A 21,686-nucleotide genomic window follows, 5' to 3' on the forward strand; every position below is an offset into this window, starting at 1 on the left:
ATCCTTGTTAAATTGGGTTGCAACCTAGGCAAGAGACCTACAGTAATTCCCCTCATATTCATTCATTGCTTTTCCTTGTGAAGATAATGGGGTTGCTGAGGAAGAAAATATAAGGACATAAAGCCTTAAGAGTGAAGCTGGAGTGTTGCAAGCTGGAAAGTATGCAGCCTTTGCTTCGGGCAACATGAACAAAACTGAGCCTGGGTGGTGGAGTAGGAGGGTGAGCAGATGGTATATGAAAAAGAATCAGAAAAAATAAGACGTCTAAGTAACTGATTAAAGTTTATTACATTAAAACCATATATCACTTTTATATTGTATTTGCCATTTCTGAACAATACAAAGTAGAGGCAAATAGTAACACTTAATAAAAATGTTGATTCCCCATTCCTTTCCCTAAGACCCAGCCCTCCCTCAAATATTCCCTCCCACCCCTAACAGAACTCTGTCCTTAATAAAACACTTAAATACATCATAAATAGTAAATTATGAAAAAAAATAGCAAGAATTCTTTCCTTCTTGTAAAAAACATGGCAGCAAAGACAGGCAGCCAGAAACTGGCTGGGGGTGTCTAATATAGACAGTTATTTGGGGTACGAGCTAACATATTATCAAGGCAGGGTGGGATAGAGAAGGGATAGAACAGGAATTCAACAATCTGCCTGAGATACCAGGCCCCCTTCTTCTCCTGACAAGAGTGGAAGAATCAGATGGAAAACCACAACTCTTGTAGACGGGGAGGAGAGGGCATATGTAGCCCCCATTTCCAACTTCCCCGCATGAAGACAGGGGCGTAGGACATATGGCACAGCAATGACCTCACCAAGGCAAGAATCTGCTGTCTCCCCATGAGTTTAAGAAAATATTTGCTGGCCTCATAGATATGGACTGCCTGTTAAACAGACAGAGGTGTCCCCTCTACCTTAGCTCCACAAACAGGAGAACACTGTTGGAAAAGATGAGAAGAGCAAAAAAATCTCCTTTGGAGAATGATCTAAAATTCATTTGGTAAGTCGTCACATTTAGAAAAACAACCAGAATATATTTCAAATTGCAAAATAGTAATAATTATTATAGCCTGGCAGTGAACAGGATTCTGCCTAGGAAGGACTATGATCTCCCAGCCCATGGCTGCCTCCTGTTTTAACAAAAGGGATAAAGATTACCCCATGTCCCACTCTCTTCATTCTTTCAGCCTTAAGAAATTCATCAAGAGAGGAGGAGTTTAAAGAGGAGCTGCTTCTGGTGGAGCAATCACTACTCTTCTCCTCACAAACACCATGGCTCTTCTGAGGGAACCCTACGAATAGGCATGTTGTCAACACTTCTGGAGTTCTGATCTGAAAATGACTTGAAATAGTGTGCTGTGCGCTTTTTCCTTTTCTCAGGAAAAAAAAAAAAAAAAAGAAGAAAGCTGGGGGGTGGTTAAACACCCTTATCCCCCAAAAACCTTTACAGAGATTACAGGAGTATTCTTCCAGGGATCAGACAGAAAGAACTAAGGTGGGGACAATGTGCCAGCTAGTCTGTCCTGAGGAAATTAAGAGTCCAGTTCCTGGTCAAAGACGAGGGGAAAGAAAGCTGCCAAGTCCAGCAATCCCATTTCCAGCATGAAGAATGGGGGTCTGAAAAAAATTCAATTGTGGAGGCCAAGGGTTAGCCAGTTGAAAATCCGTACCACCCAACTCTGGAGTGGAGGGGATGCTGCGGTCCTCAACTTTCTGAGGCACTAATGCACATTCATGAGGAAGGGGAAGGAGAGGAGGTTCTTCTTCAGGAAGAAGATGGAGGAGCAGCTCCCCTCGCTTCTATTACACTCTTTTTTTGATGACCAAGTAGAAGAAAATTCAGCATTGCTGGGGCAAGGGCTGACATCTTGGGATCACAGAGATGGCAGAATCTTGTTCCAGGTCTTCTGAGGCTTTGTGCTTACTGAAAAGGGAGAGTGTAAAGTTAAGGATGTGGATGGAGTATGGTCTCTCTCTCTCTCTCTCTCTTTCTTTCTTTTCCCTCTGTGGCCCAGGCTGCAATCTACTCGGCTCGCTGCTGCCTCGCACCACGGACTGCCTGGGACTGCCGGCGCGCGCCACCACCGCTGCCTGCTTTTTCTCCTTTGGCTGCAGGCGCGGTTTCGCCATGTTGGCCACGCTGGTCTCCAGCTCCTGACCCCCTCGGCCTCCCGAGTGCTCTGCCCGCCTCGGCCTCCCGAGGTGCTGGGACTGCAGACAGAGTCTCGCTCACTCGGTGCTCGGTGTTGCCCGGGCTGGAGTGCAGTGGCGTGGTCTTGGCTCGCGGCAGCCTCCGCCTCCCAGCCGCCTGCCTTGGCCTACCAAGGTGCTGGGAATGCAGCCCCTGCACGGCTGCCACCCCGTCTGGGAGGTGGGGAGCGTCTCTGCTCGGCCGCCCCTCTGCCCGGCCTCCCCATCTGGGAAGTGAGGAGTGCCTCTGCCTGGCCACCCATCGTTTGGGAGGTGAGGAGCGCCTCTGCCCGGCCACCCATCGTCTGGGAGGTGAGGAGCGCCTCTGCTCGGTCACCCATCGTCTGGGAGGTGAGGAGCACCTCTGCCCGGCCACCCATCATCTGGGAGGTGAGGAGCGCCTCTGCCCGGCCGCCCCGTCTGGGAAGAAGTTAGGAGCGCCTCTGCCCGGCCGCCCCATCTGGGAAGAAGTGAGGAGCGCCTCTGCCCGGCCGCCCCGTCCAGGAAGAAGTGAGGAGCGCCTCTGCCCGGCCGCCCCGTCTGGGAAGTGAGGAGCGCCTCTGCCCGGCCACCCATCGTCTGGGAAGGGAGGAGCGCCTCTGCCCGGCCACCCATCGTCTGGGAAGTGAGGACCGCCTCTGCCCGGCCGCCCCGTCTGGGAAGAAGTGAGGAGCGCCTCTGCCCGGCCGCCCCGTCTGGGAAGTGAGGAGCGCCTCTGCCCGGCCGCCCCGTCTGGGAAGTGAGGAGCGCCTCTGCCCGGCCACCCATCGTCTGGGAAGGGAGGAGCGCCTCTGCCCGGCCACCCATCGTCTGGGAAGTGAGGACCGCCTCTGCCCGGCCGCCCCGTCTGGGAAGAAGTGAGGAGCGCCTCTGCCCGGCCGCCCCGTCTGGGAAGAAGTGAGGAGCGCCTCTGCCCGGCCGCCCCGTCTGGGAAGTGAGGAGCGCCTCTGCCCGGCCGCCCCGTCTGGGAAGAAGTGAGGAGCGCCTCTGCCCGGCCACCCATCGTCTGGGAAGTGAGGAGCGCCTCTGCCCGGCCACCCATCGTCTGGGAAGTGAGGAGCGCCTCTGCCCGGCCACCCATCGTCTGGGAAGTGAGGAGCGCCTCTACCCGGCCACCCATCGTCTGGGAGGTGAGGAGCGCCTCTGCCCGGCCACCCATCATCTGGGAGGTGAGGAGCGCCTCTGCCCGGCCGCCCCGTCTGGGAAGAAGTTAGGAGCGCCTCTGCCCGGCCGCCCCATCTGGGAAGAAGTGAGGAGCGCCTCTGCCCGGCCGCCCCATCTGGGAAGAAGTGAGGAGCGCCTCTGCCCGGCCGCCCCGTCTGGGAAGTGAGGAGCGCCTCTGCCCGGCCACCCATCGTCTGGGAAGGGAGGAGCGCCTCTGCCCGGCCACCCATCGTCTGGGAAGTGAGGACCGCCTCTGCCCGGCCGCCCCGTCTGGGAAGAAGTGAGGAGCGCCTCTGCCCGGCCGCCCCGTCTGGGAAGTGAGGAGCGCCTCTGCCCGGCCGACCCGTCTGGGAAGTGAGGAGCGCCTCTGCCCGGCCACCCATCGTCTGGGAAGTGAGGAGCGCCTCTGCCCGGCCGCCCATCGTCTGGGAAGTGAGGGGCGCCTCTGCCCGGCCACCCATCGTCTGGGAAGTGAGGGGCGCCTCTGCCCGGCCGCCCCGTCTGGGAAGAAGTTAGGAGCGCCTCTGCCCGGCCGCCCCATCTGGGAAGAAGTGAGGAGCGTCTCTGCCCGGTCGCCCCGTCTGGGAAGAAATGAGCAACACGTCTACCCGGCCGCCCCGTCTGGGAAGTGAGGAGCGCCTCTGCCCGGCCGCCCCGTCTGGGAAGAAGTGAGGAGCGTCTCTGCCCAGCCGCCCCGTCTGGGAAGAAGTGAGGAGCGCCTCTGCCCGGCCGCCCCGTCTGGGAAGAAGTGAGGAGCGCCTCTGCCCGGCCGCCCCGTCTGGGAAGTGAGGAGCGCCTCTGCCCGGCCGCCCCGTCTGGGAAGTGAGGAGCGCCTCTGCCCGGCCACCCATCGTCTGGGAAGTGAGGAGCGCCTCTGCCCGGCCACCCATCGTCTGGGAAGTGAGGAGCGCCTCTGCCCGGCCGCCCCGTCTGGGAAGAAGTGAGGAGCGTCTCTGCCGGCCGCCCGTCTGGGAAGAAGTGAGGAGCGCCTCTGCCCGGCCGCCCCGTCTGGGAAGAAGTGAGGAGCGCCTCTGCCCGGCCGCCCCGTCTGGGAAGTGAGGAGCGCCTCTGCCCGGCCGCCCCGTCTGGGAAGTGAGGAGCGCCTCTGCCCGGCCACCCATCGTCTGGGAAGTGAGGAGCGCCTCTGCCCGGCCACCCATCGTCTGGGAAGTGAGGAGCGCCTCTGCCCGGCCACCCATCGTCTGGGAAGTGAGGAGCGCCTCTGCCCGGCCACCCATCGTCTGGGAAGTGAGGAGCGCCTCTGCCCGGCCGCCCCGTCTGGGAAGAAGTTAGGAGCGCCTCTGCCCGGCCGCCCCATCTGGGAAGAAGTGAGGAGCGTCTCTGCCTGGCCGCCCCGTCTGGGAAGTGAGGAGCACCTCTGCCCGGCCGCCCCGTCTGGGATGTGGGGAGCGCCTCTGCCCGACCGCCCCGTCTGGGAGGTCTACCACGGAGGCCAGAAGCAATGTGGGGGCTGGATGTGGTGGCTCACGCCTGTGGTCCCGGCACTCTGGGTGGCCGAGGCGGGTAGATCACTTCAGGCTAGGAGTTCGAGACCAGTCTGGCCAACATGGCGAAACATATGAAAAATACAACAGACAAACCAACCAACCAACTCAGTGACAACAAAACAGGTCTACCCTGGAGTCATACTCTAATTTTTTCTATTTTCCTCCCTTTCTGATCTTTTATCCCACTTTCTTTTTCTTCCTGTTCCTTCTCCTCCTTCTTTGTCAAATAAAGGATTGAGTTATTATCACTGATCCATATAAAGTCCCTCTCTCATTTATTTTAATTCCCACCCCCCATTTCTATTCCCCGACTTCCCATGTGCAACCTTCCTAATATGTTTGATACGCATCTTTTTGTTTGTATGTATTTTTAGAAAATGTTTATTGTTTTTGTGTGCAAAAAAAAAAAATTAATAAAAAAAAAAAAAAAGGATGTGGCGTGTGAGATTAAGCAGGAATGGAATTCAAGCGTTAAGAAGTTTCTATTTCAGCCTCAGCCTCCAAGTATCAGGTACCAAAAATATTTTTTAAAAAACAAGATGGCGGGCCGGGTGCGGTGGCTCACACCTGTAATCCCAGCACTTTGGGAGGCTGAGGCGGGCGGATCATGAGGTCAGGAGATCAAGACCATCCTGGCTAACACGGTGAAACCCCGTCTCTACTAAAAATACAAAAAAAAAAAAAATTAGCCAGGCATGGTGGTGGGCACCTGTAGTCTCAGCTACTCGGGAGGCTGAGGCAGGGGAATGGCGTGAACCCGGGAGGCGGAGGTTGCAGTGAATCGAGACTGGGCCACTGTACTCCTGCCTGGGTGACACAGCAAGACTCCGTCTCAAAAAAAAAAAAAAAAAAAAAAAAAAAAGGTGGCTCACACCTGTAATCCCAGCACTTTGGGAGGCCTAGGCAGGTGGATCATGAGGGCAGGAGATCGAGGCCATCCTGGCTAACATGGTGAAACCCTGCTCTACTAAAAATACAAAAAATTAGCTAGGCGTGGTGGTGGGCGCCTGTAGTCCCAGCTACTCAAGGGGCTGAGGCAGGAGAATGGCGTGAACCTGGGAGGCGTAGCTTGCAGCGAGCCAAGATCGCACCACTGCACTCCAGTCTGGGTGACAGAGTGAGACTCCGTCTCAAAAAAACAAACACAATGGCTGGGTGCAATGGCTCACGCCTGTAATCTCAGCACTTTGAGAGGCCAAGGTGGGCAGATCGCGACATCAGGAGTTCGAGACCAGCCTGTCCAATATGATGAAACCCTGGGCCTACTAAAAAATACAAAAATTAGCCAGGCATGGTGGCACGCACCTGTAGTCCCAGCTGCTCCGGAGGCTGAGGCAGGAGAATTGCTTGAACCCAGGAGGCAGAGGTTGCAGGTGAGCCGAGATTGCACCACTGCACTCCAGCCTGGGCAACAGAGTGAGACTCCATCTCAAAAATAAATAAATAAATAAATAATAAAAAAATAAAAAACAAGATTTAGGAGGTACCCAGATCCTCTAATCTTGCCAATTAACTTCCTGCTCCAGGCCATCAGTGATCCTCTTTATACCTTGCAAAGCATTCACCTCCCACACATCCCAGACACTCACTTGGGTGAACTCTGACTCTGCAACTTCAAGCTTTTCCAAGGTTGTACTAACAGGAGAAAAAAAATGGAAGCGGAGAGAAAAAGAATTAGATGACAACAACAAAGGACTCTCCTTTTAAATCTCATACTGCTTCTCTAATTTTCACTTCAGAATTAATTTAGAATTTGGAAAGAAGAGGCTAAGAAGCTACTAGATTTTTACTAGAAGCATACTGTTTTAATTAACCATATTTAGCTTCTTGAATACTATAAAGTATTTCCCAGTACCCTGACCTCTTCTGTTTCAATCTCCAGGTGTGGTAGGTACCCTCTAAGATTGCCCCCAATAATCCCTGCCTCCTCAGATCCATACCATTGTGTAAATTTCTCTCCTCTCAAGTGTGGGCTGCACTTAGTGATTCTCTTCTCATGAACAGAATGCGGCACAGGAGATGGAATGTCAATTCTGAGATTAGATTATAAAAATACTGCAGCTTCTTCTTGGACTCATGCTCTAGCCCCTGCTTGCCTGCTCTGAGGAAAGCCAGCTCCTATGCTATGAGCTGGCTATGGATAGGGCGATGTGACAAGGAACCGAATACTGCCAACAACCATATAAGTGAGCTGAGAAGCTGATCTTCCCTCCGATAAGCTTTTGGACTAATAGCTTGACTGTAATCTCCAGAGAGAACCCGAGCCAAAGGCATCCAGTTAAGGTACAGAAACTGGGATAACAAATCTTTATTTTCTTTTTGAGACAGATCTCGCTCTGTCGCCCAGGCTGAAGTGCAGTGGCACTATCTTGGCTCACTGCAACCTCTGCCTCCCGGGTTCAAGCAATTCTCTCGCCTCAGCCTCCTGAGTACCTGGGATTATAGGCACAAATCATCACACCTGGCTAATTTTTCTATTTTTAGGACAGACGGGGTTTCACCATGTTGGCCAGGCTGGTCTCGAACTCCTGGCCTCAGATGATCCACCCTCCTCGGCCTCCCAAAGTGCCAGGATTACAGGTGTGAGCCACCACACCTGGACTGAGATAACAAATGTTTGTTTTCAACAGCTAAGTTTGGGGGCAATTTGTTACACAATAATAGATAATATAGATTTTTGTACCTGGAATTGAGGTGCTGCTGTAACAAAAATCTAAAATTTGGGGGTGGTGGCCCGGTGCAGTGGCTCATGCCTGTAATCCCAGCACTTTGGGAGCCTGAGGCAGGCAGATCATCTGAGGCCAGGAGTTCAAGACCAGCCTGAGCAACATGGCAAAACCCCGCCTCTACCAAAAATACAAAAATTACCCAGGCGTGATGGTGCACACTTGTAATCCCAGCTCCTCGGGAGGCTGAGGTAGGAGAATCGCTTAAACCTGGGAGGCGGAAGTTGCAATGAACCAAGATAGTGCCACTACATTCTAGCCTGGGTGACAGAGGGAGACCCTATTGGCGGAGACTGCAGTGAACCAACATCGTGCCACTGCACTCCACCCTGGGCAACAGAGTGAGACTCCACCTCAAAAAACAAAAACAAAACAAAACAAAACATTGGGGGTGGTTTGGAGGAGCATTAGTGAAAAGGTAGTGTCCTGGATATGCTGTTTATAGAATTTTGGACTTAAAGGGGGTTACCAGTGAGGGCTTAAATGAGAAAAATTTTATTGGAAATTGAAGGAAAGGAGATCCTAGTAAGGTAACAGCACAAAGTTTAGCAACAATGTGATTTGTGATTATGTGAAAAGTAGAATATGTGCCTAATGAATTGGACAATCTAGCTAAGGAGATTTCCAAGCGAAGTCCTGAAGGTGCCACCTGGTTTTCTCTTGATGCTTATAATAAAATATAAGAGAAGAGAAAGAAGTTATGGGAAGGACTATTAAACAAAACTGCCAGAACTTGATAAGTTTTGAAAATTCTAAGCCTCTCCAGAGAGCAAATGATGCTAAAATTAAGAAATGGCAGGCCACATACCGTGGTTCACTTTAGGAGGCAGAGGGAGGAGGATTGTTTAAGACCAGCCTGGTTAACACAATGAGACATCATCTCTACCAAAAAAAAAAAAAAAAAAAGGCTTTTGAGCAAGGATAAGCTCCAGGGCACTACCAAGAAAATGTGGTCTAAAGATGAAGGCAAACATATGACTGTGAAACATTTTATTAGGACCTCAGAAAAACAAAAGGTATTGGTTCACAGTATAGTCATCCCTCAGTATCTGTGGGGGACTGGTTCCAGGACCCCTCCTTGAATATCAAAATCCACAATGCACAAGTCCCTCATATACAATGGTACGGTATTTGCATATAACTTACGCACATCCTCCATATACTTTATTTATTTATTTATTTATTTTTTGAGACAGGGTCTCACTCTGTCACCCAGGCTGGAGTCCAGTGGCACGATTTTGGCTCACTGCAACCTCCGCCTCCAGAGTTCAAGCAATCCTCCTGCCTCACCCTCCTGAGTAACTGGGACTACAGGCACATACCACCACGCCTGGCTAATTTTTTTGTATTTTTGGTAGAGATGGGGTTTCGCCATGTTGCTCAGACTGATCTTAAACTCCTAGGCTCAAGTAATCTGGCCACCTCTACCTCCCACAAATGTTGGGATTACAGGCGTGAGCCATCACGCCTGGCCCTCCATATACTTTAAATCATTCCTTATTTATAATAACTAATACAACGTAAATGCTATGTAAATAGTTGTTATACTGTATTGTTCAGGGAATAATGACAAGAAAAGTCTGTACATGTTAAGTACAGGCCTAACTGTACAGTACATGTCAGCAACAGCATAACATTTTCAGGACTTTTTTTTTTTTTCAGTATTTTTTCTTTTCTTTTCTTTTTTTTTTTTTTTTTTTTTAAAGGGATGGGGTCTCATTATATTGACCAGGCTGGTCTCAAACTGCCTCAAGCAATCTTCCCACCTCAGCCTCTCAAAGTGGTGGGATTACAGGCATGAGCCACCACACCAGGCTCTCAAGTATTTTCAGTCCACAGTTGGTTGAATCTGGGATGTGGAACCTGTGGATACGGAGGGCTGATTGTGCTATTCAGTCATACAAAAGGCTGTTCAAAAGATTATGTTTCACAGATCCTTTCAACCGAAAAACAGGGTCTGTAAGAAGCTTAGGTCTCATAAAGAAGATATTTATGAGTGTGGCTTTTGTCTAATGGAGTAAATCCCAAGGAGAATCACAGGGGGCCCACAAAATCTTCTGTATCAGTAGAAACACTGCCATCTTGGATCAAAAAGGACAGAAACAGTACAAAATAAAGAGACCACTAGTTCCCCCAAAATTCTACTGGAAAGAAGCAGGCTGAGAAAAGAACTCAGGTAAAAACACACTCTAGCTTTGATGAAAAAGGAAGACTCAGAAGACAAAACCAAGAGTCTAGAGGTAGAGCCAAGAACCACAGAGAATTCTTCTGCTTTGAGGCCTGATAAAATAAACTCCAACATTTCCTGGAGTTTGGAACAGCAAATAAAATCAATGACTCCTTTTTGTGTCTCCCATTCTCCCCTTTTATGTACAGAAATGTGTATATTGGTTATCTAATGCCTATCTCACCATTGTATCTAGCACGAGGAAAGGATAACTTGTCTCTTCGGTTCCACAAGTTCACAGATTAAGAAGAACTGTACTTGAGGAGCTGTGCTTAAGGAACTATACCTGGGGGGCTCATCCAAACCCGGACCTAATTTAGGTAATAAAACTCTGGACTCTGAGCTAATGCTACAATGGGATGAGACCCTGGGAGGGGGTCAGTGTATTTTGGACATGGAGGTATGTAAATTACTGGAGACCAGAGGGCAGACTATGACAGGCAGTTTCTAAGATGGCTCACAATGATCCCTGCGCCTCCTGGTATTCACACCCATGGGTAATTCCTTCCTCTTGAGTGTGGGCTGCATTTAGTGAACAGAATGTAGCACAAATAGTAGAATGTCAATTCTGAGATTAAGTTATAAGAGGCTATGGTTTCTGCATAGGCACATGCTCCCTTGTTCACTCTCAGATAACCCAGGTGCCATGTTCTGAGCTGTCCTATGGAGAAGTCCATGTAGCAAAGAACTGAGGGAAGCCCCCAGACAACAGCCAGCAAGGAACTAAGGCCCTCAGTTCAGCAACCCACAAGGAACAGAATCCTACCAGTAACCACATAAATAAGCTTAAAAGCAGATCCTCCTACTTGAGCCTTCAGATGAGAACCCAGCCCTGGCCAACAGCTTAAATGCCACCTCATGAGAAATCTTGAGCCAGAGGATCCAGCTAAGCTGGGCCTGGATTCCTGACCCACAGAAAGTATGATATATATTTGTTATTTTAAGCCACTAATCTTTGGGATAATTTATTATGATGCAATCAAATTATAGAGGTTTCCAAGGACTTGAAAAGAGAGAGAAGATTATATGGAGAAAGGGGCCAATAAACCAACCTTGTAGTTAGCATTTGCAAAGTCTCTCCAACTAGAGGTGAAAAACTGGGGTCAGGAATGGGCGAGCCCTCACTGATTTCCTCCAAAGGTGGAGTCTGAGGTAAAACATCAGGACGACCAAGGTGAATGCCTGGAAAAAAGATAGAGAAGATGGGGTACGGTAAATACAAGGAAAAATATGTAGCAGCTTGGCTTCTCCTGGATAGAAATGGGGGCAGAGGTCCTGGCCGGACAAGGTAAAGGCTCAGAAGGAAGGGAGGGAGTACCCAATCACATGGGGACCCCAGCCCTAGCGCTGACCTGGCTCCACTTCCGCCTTTGTTGTCACTTGTGCCTTGTGTTCCCCAGAGACCGACGGCTGGTAAGTAATGCAGGAGTTGCCACTGGAGCCTGCTCGCCGAGAGAAAGATGAGCCAGACCGAAACTTTTTGGAAGGAGAAGGCTTCACTTCAAAAGGGAAACAGAGAGCCTACTTAGCAACCACCTTAGCAACGATTACCAAGACATAGATACAAATAATTGCTAGTATCCCCAACACACACCCAAAGTTGGTCTGAAAAGTGAAAAGGCTAATGTCAACAAAGATAGGCTCTATGAATTACTATTCAGAGAACAAGGTGTTAGCTCACTTCACTTTCCAAGAGGCATGAAAACCTAGAAGAAAGGAAACATATCCACACCTACCCCTCCAACATGGAGCCTTGATGACTGCTTTACTTCCATCAGATGAAATGCACCCTATTGCATAATTCCTTTTTTTTTGAGATGGAGTTTCGCTCTTGTTGCCCAGGCTGAAGTGCAATGGCGTGATCTTGGCTCACTGCAACCTCCACCTCCAGGGTTCAAGTGACTCTCATGCCTCAGCCTCCTGGGTAGCTAGGATTACAGGCATGAGCCACTACACCCAGCTAATTTTGTTTTAGTAGACACGGGGTTTCACCATGTTGGTCAGGCTGGTCTCGAACTCCTGACCTCAGGTGGTCCGCCCACCTCGGCCTCCCAAAGTGCTGGGATTATAGGTACGAGCCACTGCCCCCGCCCCCTTTTTCTTTTTCTTTTTCTTTTTTTTGAGACGAGAGTCTTGTTCTGTCACCCAGGCTGGAGTGCAGTGGTGTGATCTTGGCTCACTGCAAGCTCCGTGTCCTGGGTTCATGCCACTCTCCTGCCTCAGCCTCTCAAGTAGCTGGGACTACAGGCGCCCACCACCACGCCCGGCTAATTTTTTTTTGTATTTTTAGTAGAGATGGGGTTTCACCGTGTTAGCCAGGATGGTCTCGATATCCTGACCTCGTGATCTGCCCTCCTCAGCCTCCCAAAATGCTGGGATTACAGGTGTGAGCCACTGCACTTGGCCCCCCTTTTTCTTTAATACTATTCCATAGTAAAACCTGAGAAAGATAACTTTTTTTGAGATGAAGTGTCTCTCTTGTCACCCAGGCTGGAGTGCAATGGCACTATCTCAGCTCACTGCAACCTCTGCCTCCCGTGTTCAAGTGATCCTCCTGCCTCAGCCTCCTGAGTAGCTAAGATTACAGGTGCTCACCACCACCCGGCAAATTTTCGTATTTTTAGTAGAGACAGGGTTTCAACACGTTGGTCAGACTGGTCTCGAACTCCTGACCTCAGGTGATTCACCAGCTTTGGCCTCCCAAAGTGCTGGGATTACAGGCGTGGGCCACTGTGCCGGGCCAAGAAAGATAACTCTTTCACACTACATCTTCTTAGCACGTATGTGCCCAGCACTAGATAATTGATACTTGTAATTTTTATCACTTTGTAAAGATTTTTTTCCTTATCTTTTTAAAATTTTTTGTAGATACGAGGTCTCATCACGTTGCCCAGGCTAGTTCCAAACTCCCAGGCTTAACTGATCCTTCTGCCTTGGTCTCCCAAAGTGCTGGGATTATAGGTGTGAGATACTGCACCCAGCCTGGTTTTTCCATATCCCTTAAGACTGTCTGGCAGTCTTAAGAGAGGTCCCCTCTCCCTCGCTATGGGACTAATGATGCCTAATATGAGAAGAAGGGAAAGAGAAGCTAGAATTTGCTATGGCAGCAGCATGGAAGATTTGCAAAAAGAGAAATATTGGCACTTCTTAAACAAGAAAGTTGAGAAAAGAGACTAAAAACATGTGCTAAGCAGAAATCAGTAAATGCTTCTGTAACCATCTGAGATAGTCTAGAAGATAAAACAGAACACCGGTAACCTCATTGCGTATCTCTGTACATAGGCTCTGCCTATCTCTGTGGCATGGATCCTACAACCACAACTACACATTATTTATTTATTTTTTATTTTTTTGCAAATCCCAATTCCCCAGAAATGGCCCTCACCTCATTGACATATGCAGGAAGAGCCAAGGGGGAAACAGCAACTTGGAAACGACTATGACAGACTGACTAACACAAAGGACAAGAAATGGCTCTCATGGGATGTAGGTGGAAGGAGAGGCCTCTGGCATTGGCAGCTTCCTACCAGAGGTGTCCTGCCCTCTGTTCTCTTGGGGTAAGGGAGTCACTGGGCAGGAGTAGGCAGTCACTTGGTAGAAACCACTTACAGGGAATCTTCTTAAATACTGTGTTGCACATGAAGCGCTGGAACCGTTCAGCGTAGAAGCCTGGGCGATGCACTGAGACAGTGTCCTGTAGAGCAGAAGAAATGCTATGGAGTTAGGAGGCCCAGCAAGAGGAACTCTAGTCCAAGGGCCATCTTCCCCTAGACTGAGCCCCTAGCAGAAGGGTAAAACCCACAAATGAAATAAATGGAAGAGGCTGGGGATAGTGGCTCACGCCTATAATCCTAGCACTTTGGGAAGCTGAGGCGGGTGGATCACCTGAGGTCAGGAGTTCGACACCAGCCTGTTCAACATGGCAAAACCTCATCTCTACTAAAAATACAAAAATTAGCTAGGCATGGTGGTGGGCACCTGTAATCCCAGCTATATGGGAGGCTGAGGCATGAGAATCGCTTGAACCTGGGAGATGGAGGTTGAAGTGAGCTGAGATTGTGCCACTGCACTCCAGCCTGAGTGAAAGCAAGACTCTGCCTCAACTCAGCACTTTGGGAGGCCAAGGTGGGCGGATCACTTTGAGGTCAGGAGTTTGAGACCAGCCTGGCCAACATGGTGAAACCCCGTCTCTACTAAAAATACAAAAATTAGCTGGGCGTGGTGGCACGCGCCTGTAGTCCCACCTACTCGGGAAGCTGAGGAGGGAGAATCACTTGAAACTGGGAGACGGAGGTTGCAGTGAGCCGAGATCACGCCACTGCACTCCAGCCTGGGTGACAGAGTGAGACCCTGTCTCAAAAAAAAAAAAAGAAAAAGAAAAAATTGCAAGAAACTGAGGCCAATCAGAAGTCATGGAGGCAGAAGTGTACAGTAAGACAGCCTCTAGTATTACTACTTACTCCATCATGTACCAGGGCTTTCCAAGAGTGCTCCAACTTCTTAACAAACCTGCAAGAAAAATGTATATCACCTACTCACATCATTTTTAAATAAATGACCTTAATAACTTTATCTTTTAGGGGGTTAAAGGGGTAATAGAAAATTTTGAAAAGACAGAAGCTGAGAAAACACATCTACTGGTACACTGGTTTTCCCAAGAACAGGCGTGGCAGTGCTGGTTCATCACAGAGACTAATGTTGTTTCTAGGTAAGTCAATTATTCCCCCCATGGGAAAAGGGCAATTTATGTCCCTGGCAAATCAGGAACATGAATATTTATTATAAAAGGAGAGCTGAAGGAACAGATGCGCAAGACTGGAAAGGGTAGTTAAAACTGGATGATAATAATGAACCAACAAATCAAGTACCATCCAGTCCTCATTAGTATTTAAAACCTTACAGGAACAAAACTGGAGTCTAACAATTCCAGCTCCTCCCTGATGATCACTCCATTGCCTCTTAGTTCCACAGGCTAATACATTTTACAGAACACAGTGACCCTCCTGTTTTTCCTCCATGGAAAAGGGTAACGTTTCCAGCTGTATCCCAATGTGGAGCATGACTCATCTCATAGGTTTTTGCAAAGAGCCAGACAGATGGCATATTCTACCCTGGTGCTTCCAAGGACTGACTCAGCTTTCCACAGAAGGTATACATTTTGCCTGGGGAGATGGTGGAGGAAGGGTTATAAAGGCTGAGGAAAGAGGCAAAATCAAGGAAATAAACCATCTGAAAACAAATGAAGTAAGTAGCCAGACTGCAACTCACTGTTCTTGCTTCCGGAAGAACTTGGCAACAAATTCATCTACAAGAGAAACGTGAGTGGTTATCTGTATCCACCCTCTCTTAATTTGGGATCCATATGCTCCTCACCTGTAAGACTGTAGAATGTCAATGATGCCAATATAAAGCAGAAGCCTTTCCCCTTTACTATTCCGGGCAGGGATGCCACCCATACTGGAAAAGGCAAAAAGGAAAGGGTGAGAAAATCTGTTGGCTAGTTTAGTCAGATCAGAATGGGGAAGTGAAACCTACACATAACTGCCTCATCCTGCATAAACCAGAAGATCAGACAATAAGTGATCAAGAAAACAAAAAGAGAAAAAATATATATTAAAAAAACAGGAGAAAATGAGATCCTTCCTCCAACCCCAGGAACTCTCTACAGTATGTATTATAATCTAGTTTTCTCCAAATCTCCTTGCCTACCTCTTCCACTCTGATTCCACCAAAGAGAATCTAAAATTGCCACTACTCAGCAATTTTGGGAATGCTCTCCTAATTAACTCAACTTCTTCAGTACTTTTGCTATCTTAATTTATGCCCACTAAGACACTCTTCTTGAGAGTCACATTACAGGATACCTTAAAAAAAAAAAAAATCAAACAATCTAAGATATTTGTGATATTTCAGTAATTACACTTACTAGATAGATCCATGATGAAGAAGGATGCCTTCCACAAAGAAGTCTATAATAATTTTTTTTTTTTTTTTTTTTTTTTGACACAGGGTCTCATTCTGTTTGCCCAGGCTGGAGTGTAGTGGCATGTACAGTGGTTCACTGCAGCCTTGACCTCCTGGGCTCAAGCAATTCTGCCTCATCAGCCTCCTGAGTAGCTGGGACCACAGGCGCTCACCACTTCACTCAGGTAATTTTTGAGTTTTTGTAGTGATGAGGTCTCATCATGATGCTCAGGCTGATCTCAAACTCCTGGACTCAAGTGATCCACCTGCCTCAGCCTTCCAAAGTGTTGGGATTACTGGCATGGGCCACTGTGCCCAGCCCATTAATTATTTTTGATAAAGTTCTAATATATTACTAACACAAAGAGATGATTAAAAAATGATAATAAAGTTCTAATATAATTTGCAGACATGCATTTAAGACTATAATTTTTTAAGTCTTTAACTCTTGAATAGCTCTCCTTCCCACATATACTATAAACCCGAAATTAATCTTCTTTTCATTTTATATTAAGAAAGCTCGTTCAAGCTCATTCTATACTTCTGTAAACATTAATGTTACTGATCCAACTGCTGAGTCAAGGTTACTCCTTTCCAGAAGCTGGGTCCCTTCCTAAAGAAAAAGTGCTGTGGCCGGGCACGGTGGCTCACGCCTGTAATCCCAGCACTATGGGAGGCCAAGGCGGGTGGATCACCTGAGGTCAGGAGTTCGTAGACTAGTTTGGCCAACATGATGAAACCCCGTCTCTACTAAAAATACAAAAAATTAGCTGGGTTGGGGTGGCGGGCGCCTGTAATCACAGCTACTCAGGAGGCTGAAGCAGGAGAATCGCTTGAACCCAGGAGGTGGAGGTAGTAGTAGGCTGAGATCGTCCCATTGCACATCAGCCTGGGCAACAAGAGTAAACTAAAAAAAAAAAAAGTGCTGTGGGCCTATGTTCTCCTCCCTAGTGGCCCTGAGCTCACTCACTGGTCATCGGTCTCCATGGTGCCACCCCGTCGAGCTTCTCCCTGGATGGATTCCATGGCTGTGGAATACAGAGCCTTTTGGGGGGCCGGTCTTCGAGTATCAACCGAGTATTGTGTTTCGCTGCTTAAGGGCTCTCGTTGTGCATGATCTATATTATGGATTGACATCAAGAGGCTATAATCCATTATCTTGAAGCTCTGCAGCACCTAATGGAAGGAAAAAAACATGATCTGAGCCTTGGGAGAAATAAAAATATTTTTCAGGATCTCACAATTTTTTTGTTTTTTTGAGAAAGGGTCTCAATCTGTCACCCAGGATAGAGTGCAATGGTGTGATCTCGGCTCACTGTAGCTGCAACCTCCCAGGCTCAAAGGATCCACCTACCTCAGCCTCCCAAGTAGCTGGGACTACAGGCACACACCACTATGCCTGGCTAATTTTTTATTTTTCGTAGAGACAGGGTTTCACCACGCTGCCCAGCTGGTCTCTAATTTCTGGGCTCAAGGGATCTGCCTATCTCAGCCTTCCAAAGTGCTAGGACTATTGGTATGAGCCACCACGCCTGGCTTGACAGCTTTCATGATGTAATTATTTAATTTAGCCTTACAGTGAACCTGTAAGCCACAATCTCAGCTCACTGCAACCTCCAACTCCCTGGTTCAAGCGATTTTCCTGCCTCAGCCTCCCGAGTAACTGGGATTACAGGCACATGCCACCACACCCAGCTAATTTTTGTATTTTTAGTAGAGCTGGGGTTTCAACATGTTGGCCAGGCTGGTCTCGAACGCCCGACCTCGTGATCTGACTGCCTCGGCCTCCCAAAGCGCTGGGATTACAGGCGTGAGCCACCACGCCCAGCCTGGTTAGTCTTTATTTACATACCCTTAGCTTTCTCTCATTTGAGTAAATATAATTTTTCCAAGTCCCACTGCCTAGCCCACAAGACCGTCTTTGTTCTTTCCATGTATGTCTCCATGAAGAGAACACTACCTTCTCAAGAGAACACGGAATACATATTTGTGCTGTGAAGATTCCACAATGAGGTTCTGGTAAAGTACACTTTGTGACAGAACAGATTTGTGGTAGGACCTTATATGACTAGCTTCAATTCAGTTAAACATTTACTGAATCCCCACCATGTAGGCACTGTGCCTCCTTACAGAGATATAAAGATATTAAAGAGAGAGTTTCTGTCCTCAAGGACATTATACATTTAGAAAGAGATACAAATGTAAAATAAACACAATACAGTTTAATATGTGCAACAGTGGGAAGTGTTCACATGATAGAAGAGTACAGAGGTCAAGAGTGATATCTAGGCCAGGTGCGGTGGCTCACATCTGTAATCCTAGCACTTTGGGAGGCCAAGGCAGGCAGATCACTTGAGGTCAGGAGTTCGAAACCAGCAGGGCCAACATGGTGAAACCCTGTCTCTACTAAAAATACAAAAACTACCCAGGTGTAGTAAGGGGCGCCTGTAATCCCAGCTACTTGGGAGGCTGAGGCAGGAGAATCACTTGAACCTGGGAGGTAGAAAGTGCAGTGAGCCAAGATCGTGCCATTGCACTCCAGCCTGGGCGACAAGAGTGAAACTCCATCTCAAAAAATAAAAAATAAAGTAAAATGTAGATACATTTATCTATTGGTGACAGGGGCAGCATGAGAGGATGAAATAGGATAAAAAGTTAAGGTAGCTTGTTGAGAAACAAAGCTAGGGAGATGAGAGTCAGAAAATGGTTTGATTAGAATGCCAAACATCTGAAATCCCTATTGAGAGCAAGAGCAAATGGACTGAAGAACGATATTGAAAGCCCAAGTGGGGTTGGATATCATAATTCTGTAGAGATGCCAGTATACACGGTTGTGTAATATTCTTTAGCAGCACTCAGCTTCCAAAATATAAATTTGGATTTGGCAGCCAGGACCAAAATCTGAGGAAGGATGATGTTGGTGTGAAAATAAGCGGAACATTTGACTATGAGGCCCAGGCTAGCTAGAGAAGGAAATAAATCCCATTGTGGGAGGATAAACGGGGAGAAAGTAAAAATGTAAAGGAATGGCAATGAACTAATTAAAAGTTATTTTAAATACAGCCCAGGACACACAGTGCTAAGGAACAGAGTTCCATCTCCCACAAACTTAATGCCTAAGAACAATCAAGCTGTTTTAGTAACTGAGATTTTTGGTGTCTAGGTAACAAACTCACCAAACAGTCACGTTGCAGGGTCTTACAGAGAGCGTTGTACATGTCAGCATCCAAAAAAAGACCATCAGGGATATCTTGTAAGAAGTCTAGGTCTTTAAATGTGGGAAGAGGTTTCTCTCGCTCTTTCTGGGAAGCCCGCCGTTTGTAGGTTGAACCTTTGAGGTCATATTTGATATGCATTTTTACCGATCTTGGTAAAAGATTGTTCATCACCACAATCCGAATGTTCTTGCCACCTGCCTGCACACAGTACAGTCCATAGAATTTAGGCAGCAAAGTCCGAGGGTTCTGGTTGAGGTTCTGAGAACACAAAAGTAAACAGAAGTAGGAGAACAACTTAACTGATTTTCAGTGAAACTCACGGGTAAAAGTTACCACCCATCCTCCTTTATCTCCTATATGAGATTCAGACACAATCTGTCCATAAACCTACATCATATATGCTTTAAATTTCCCTATGCATCTATTTCAATGATAAGTTCACCATCAAGCTGTGCCACAGACTCTCCAATACAGAAATCAGTCAGGATACCAATTTAAGATGGATCTATTTCTTCAGAGAGATTTAAGAGAAGACGACACTCTCTGCTCTGGGTATAGTATATTCTTGGGGATGGTAAGGCAGGTAAGGAGAGTTACCTAACTTCTCCAGAACCTCCAACAGCAATCAGAGTAAGGCTGCAGAGAGTATTATCAAGGGAAATAACCTACCTCATTCCCCAAACTAGAAGCTGAACTAAGAACAGAAGACGAAAATAGCCAGGTACAGTGGCTCATGCCTGTAATCCCAGCACTTTGGGAGGCCAAACAGGAGGATCACTTGAGCTCAGGAATTTGGGACCAGCCTGGGCAACATAGCAAAACCTCATCTCTACTAAAAATTTATAAAAATTAAGCCGGGCATGGTGACTCACGCCTGTAATCCCAGCACTTTGGGAGGCTAAGGCAGGCGGATCACGAGGTCAGGAGTTTAAGACCAGCCTGACCAACATGGTGAAACCCCATCTCTACTAAAAAATAAAAAATTAGCTTGGCGTGGTGGCGCATGCCTGTAATCCCAGCTACTAAGGAGGCTGAGGCAGGAGAATTGCTTGAACCCGGGAGGCGGACGTTGCAGTGAGCCGAGATTGCGCAAATGCACTCTAGCTTGGACGACAGAGCGAGACTCCGTCACGAAAAAATAAAATAAAATAAAATAAGTTTATAAAAATTAGCCAGGTGTGGTGGTGCGTGCCTTTAGTCCCAACTACATGAGAGACTGAGGTGGGAGGATCACTTGAGCCTGGGAGATCAACAACACTTAGAACAGATAAACAAAACCTCTTTCACCACAGAGAAGCAAAAGAAATGGGGTGAAAAGCACAAAACTGAACAACTTTTTTTTTTTTTTTTTTTGAAACGGAGTCTTGCTCTGTTACCCAGGCTGGAGTGCAGTCGCAGGATCTTGGCTCACCGCAAACTCCGCCTGCCGGGTTCACCCCATTCTCCTGTCTCAGTCTCCCGAGTAGCTGGGACTACAGGCGCCCGCCACCACGCCTGGCTAATTTTTTGTATTTTTAGTAGAGACGAGGTTTCACCATGTTGGCCAGGATGGTCTTGATCTCCTGACCTCGTGATCCGCCTGCCTCGGCCTCCCGAAGTGCTGGGATTACAGGCGTGAGCCACTGAACCCGGCCTGAACTACACTCTTAAGATAGAAGTGCTGACACTGTTTTACCCTGCTGAAGACAGCCTCCCTAGCCTTGCCCAGAAGTGGGCAGCACAGGTAGACAGTGCTTCTCTCTCCCTTACCATGTAGTATCCTGGAAGCAGCTTCTGCAGAAATTCCGCCTCTTTATGTTGGACTGTCTTAATAATGAACTCATCGTCGCTGGACACATAGAACAGGGAACCACTAGCTCCAGAGCTACAGAGTTCAATCAGCGGCTCACTGCAGAGGGAATACTGGGGCAAACAGAGAAGAACTAAGAGATTTAGACACATCAGGGCCTTGCCCAACACAAAAATCAACTACAGATGCAATTCTTTTCTAAATAAAAACCAGAGCAAGACTGTGGAGAAAAGGGGCCTTCCTTTGGGACTATCCCTCTGATACTGGAGTCACAGGGTCCTGATATCCAGATGCTTACCAAGTAATCATCGGGTCGGATACCAAATAGCTCCCGGAAGTAGCGGAAGGCAACAGGTGCATAGGTCTTGAAACGGAAGTCATTGTAGTGATGAGCAGGGGTCAGGTTGCTCCCTTCACTGTGGGGTTAAACAGAGGGAGCCATAACTTGCCAGTCCCTATCAACCAGAGAATCTACCTTGTGAAGACACTCAGAATTGCCTCATGGTGCGGGGAGTGGGAGAATACATTCCTCCTAAGATTATCACAGCCCTTAAGATGAGTTACTTAGCCGGGCGCGGTGGCTCACGCTTGTAATCCCAGCACTTTGGGAGGCCGAGGCGGGCGGATCACGAGGTCAGGAGATCGAGACCACGGTGAAACCCCGTCTCTACTAAAAATACAAAAAAATTAGCCGGGCGTGGTGGCGGGCACCTGTAGTCCCAGCTACTCAGAGAGGCTGAGGCAGGAGAATGGCGTGAACCCGGGAGGCGGAGCTTGCAGTGAGCCGAGATTGCGCCACTGCACTCCAGCCTGGGCGACAGAGCGAGACTCCGTCTCAAAAAAAAAAAAAAAAAGATGAGTTACTTAGTGAGACAATGGCACAGCATGGACA

The 21,686-nt window shown here is 48.1% G+C and overlaps 1 protein-coding gene and 1 long non-coding RNA gene across 8 annotated transcripts in view; one reads left to right on the plus strand and one right to left on the minus strand.

Moving 5' to 3' along the window:
- Positions 1 to 258: 258 nt before the first annotated feature.
- PIP5K1A (phosphatidylinositol-4-phosphate 5-kinase type 1 alpha) overlaps positions 259 to 21,686 on the minus strand; it is a 57,504-nt gene continuing 36,076 nt past the window's right edge. For 4 of the 7 annotated variants that reach the window (XM_030824565.1, XM_030824567.1, XM_030824569.1 and 1 more), the window contains 11 exons: positions 21,093 to 21,210; positions 20,755 to 20,907; positions 18,964 to 19,263; positions 16,758 to 16,963; positions 15,197 to 15,280; positions 14,284 to 14,332; positions 13,433 to 13,517; positions 11,176 to 11,322; positions 10,876 to 11,005; positions 6,460 to 6,505; positions 259 to 1,932 (listed from right to left, as the gene is read on the minus strand). In XM_030824565.1, the coding sequence (XP_030680425.1) occupies positions 1,930 to 1,932; positions 6,460 to 6,505; positions 10,876 to 11,005; positions 11,176 to 11,322; positions 13,433 to 13,517; positions 14,284 to 14,332; positions 15,197 to 15,280; positions 16,758 to 16,963; positions 18,964 to 19,263; positions 20,755 to 20,907; positions 21,093 to 21,210 (1,321 nt within the window). In that variant the 3' untranslated portion in view covers positions 259 to 1,929. The remainder of the gene's footprint in view (positions 1,933 to 6,459; positions 6,506 to 10,875; positions 11,006 to 11,175; positions 11,323 to 13,432; positions 13,518 to 14,283; positions 14,333 to 15,196; positions 15,281 to 16,757; positions 16,964 to 18,963; positions 19,264 to 20,754; positions 20,908 to 21,092; positions 21,211 to 21,686) is intronic. The other 3 variants (XM_003259221.4, XM_030824566.1, XM_003259223.4) reach the window with 1 other exon arrangement.
- On the plus strand, positions 923 to 21,398 carry LOC115837630. Its single transcript, XR_004032667.1, has 3 exons — positions 923 to 1,008; positions 5,975 to 5,979; positions 21,363 to 21,398. It is a non-coding gene; the product is annotated as an uncharacterized LOC115837630 (long non-coding RNA).

The sequence above is a fragment of the Nomascus leucogenys genome, chromosome 12 (genome assembly GCF_006542625.1).
Source record: "Nomascus leucogenys isolate Asia chromosome 12, Asia_NLE_v1, whole genome shotgun sequence".
NCBI lineage: Eukaryota > Metazoa > Chordata > Mammalia > Primates > Hylobatidae > Nomascus > Nomascus leucogenys.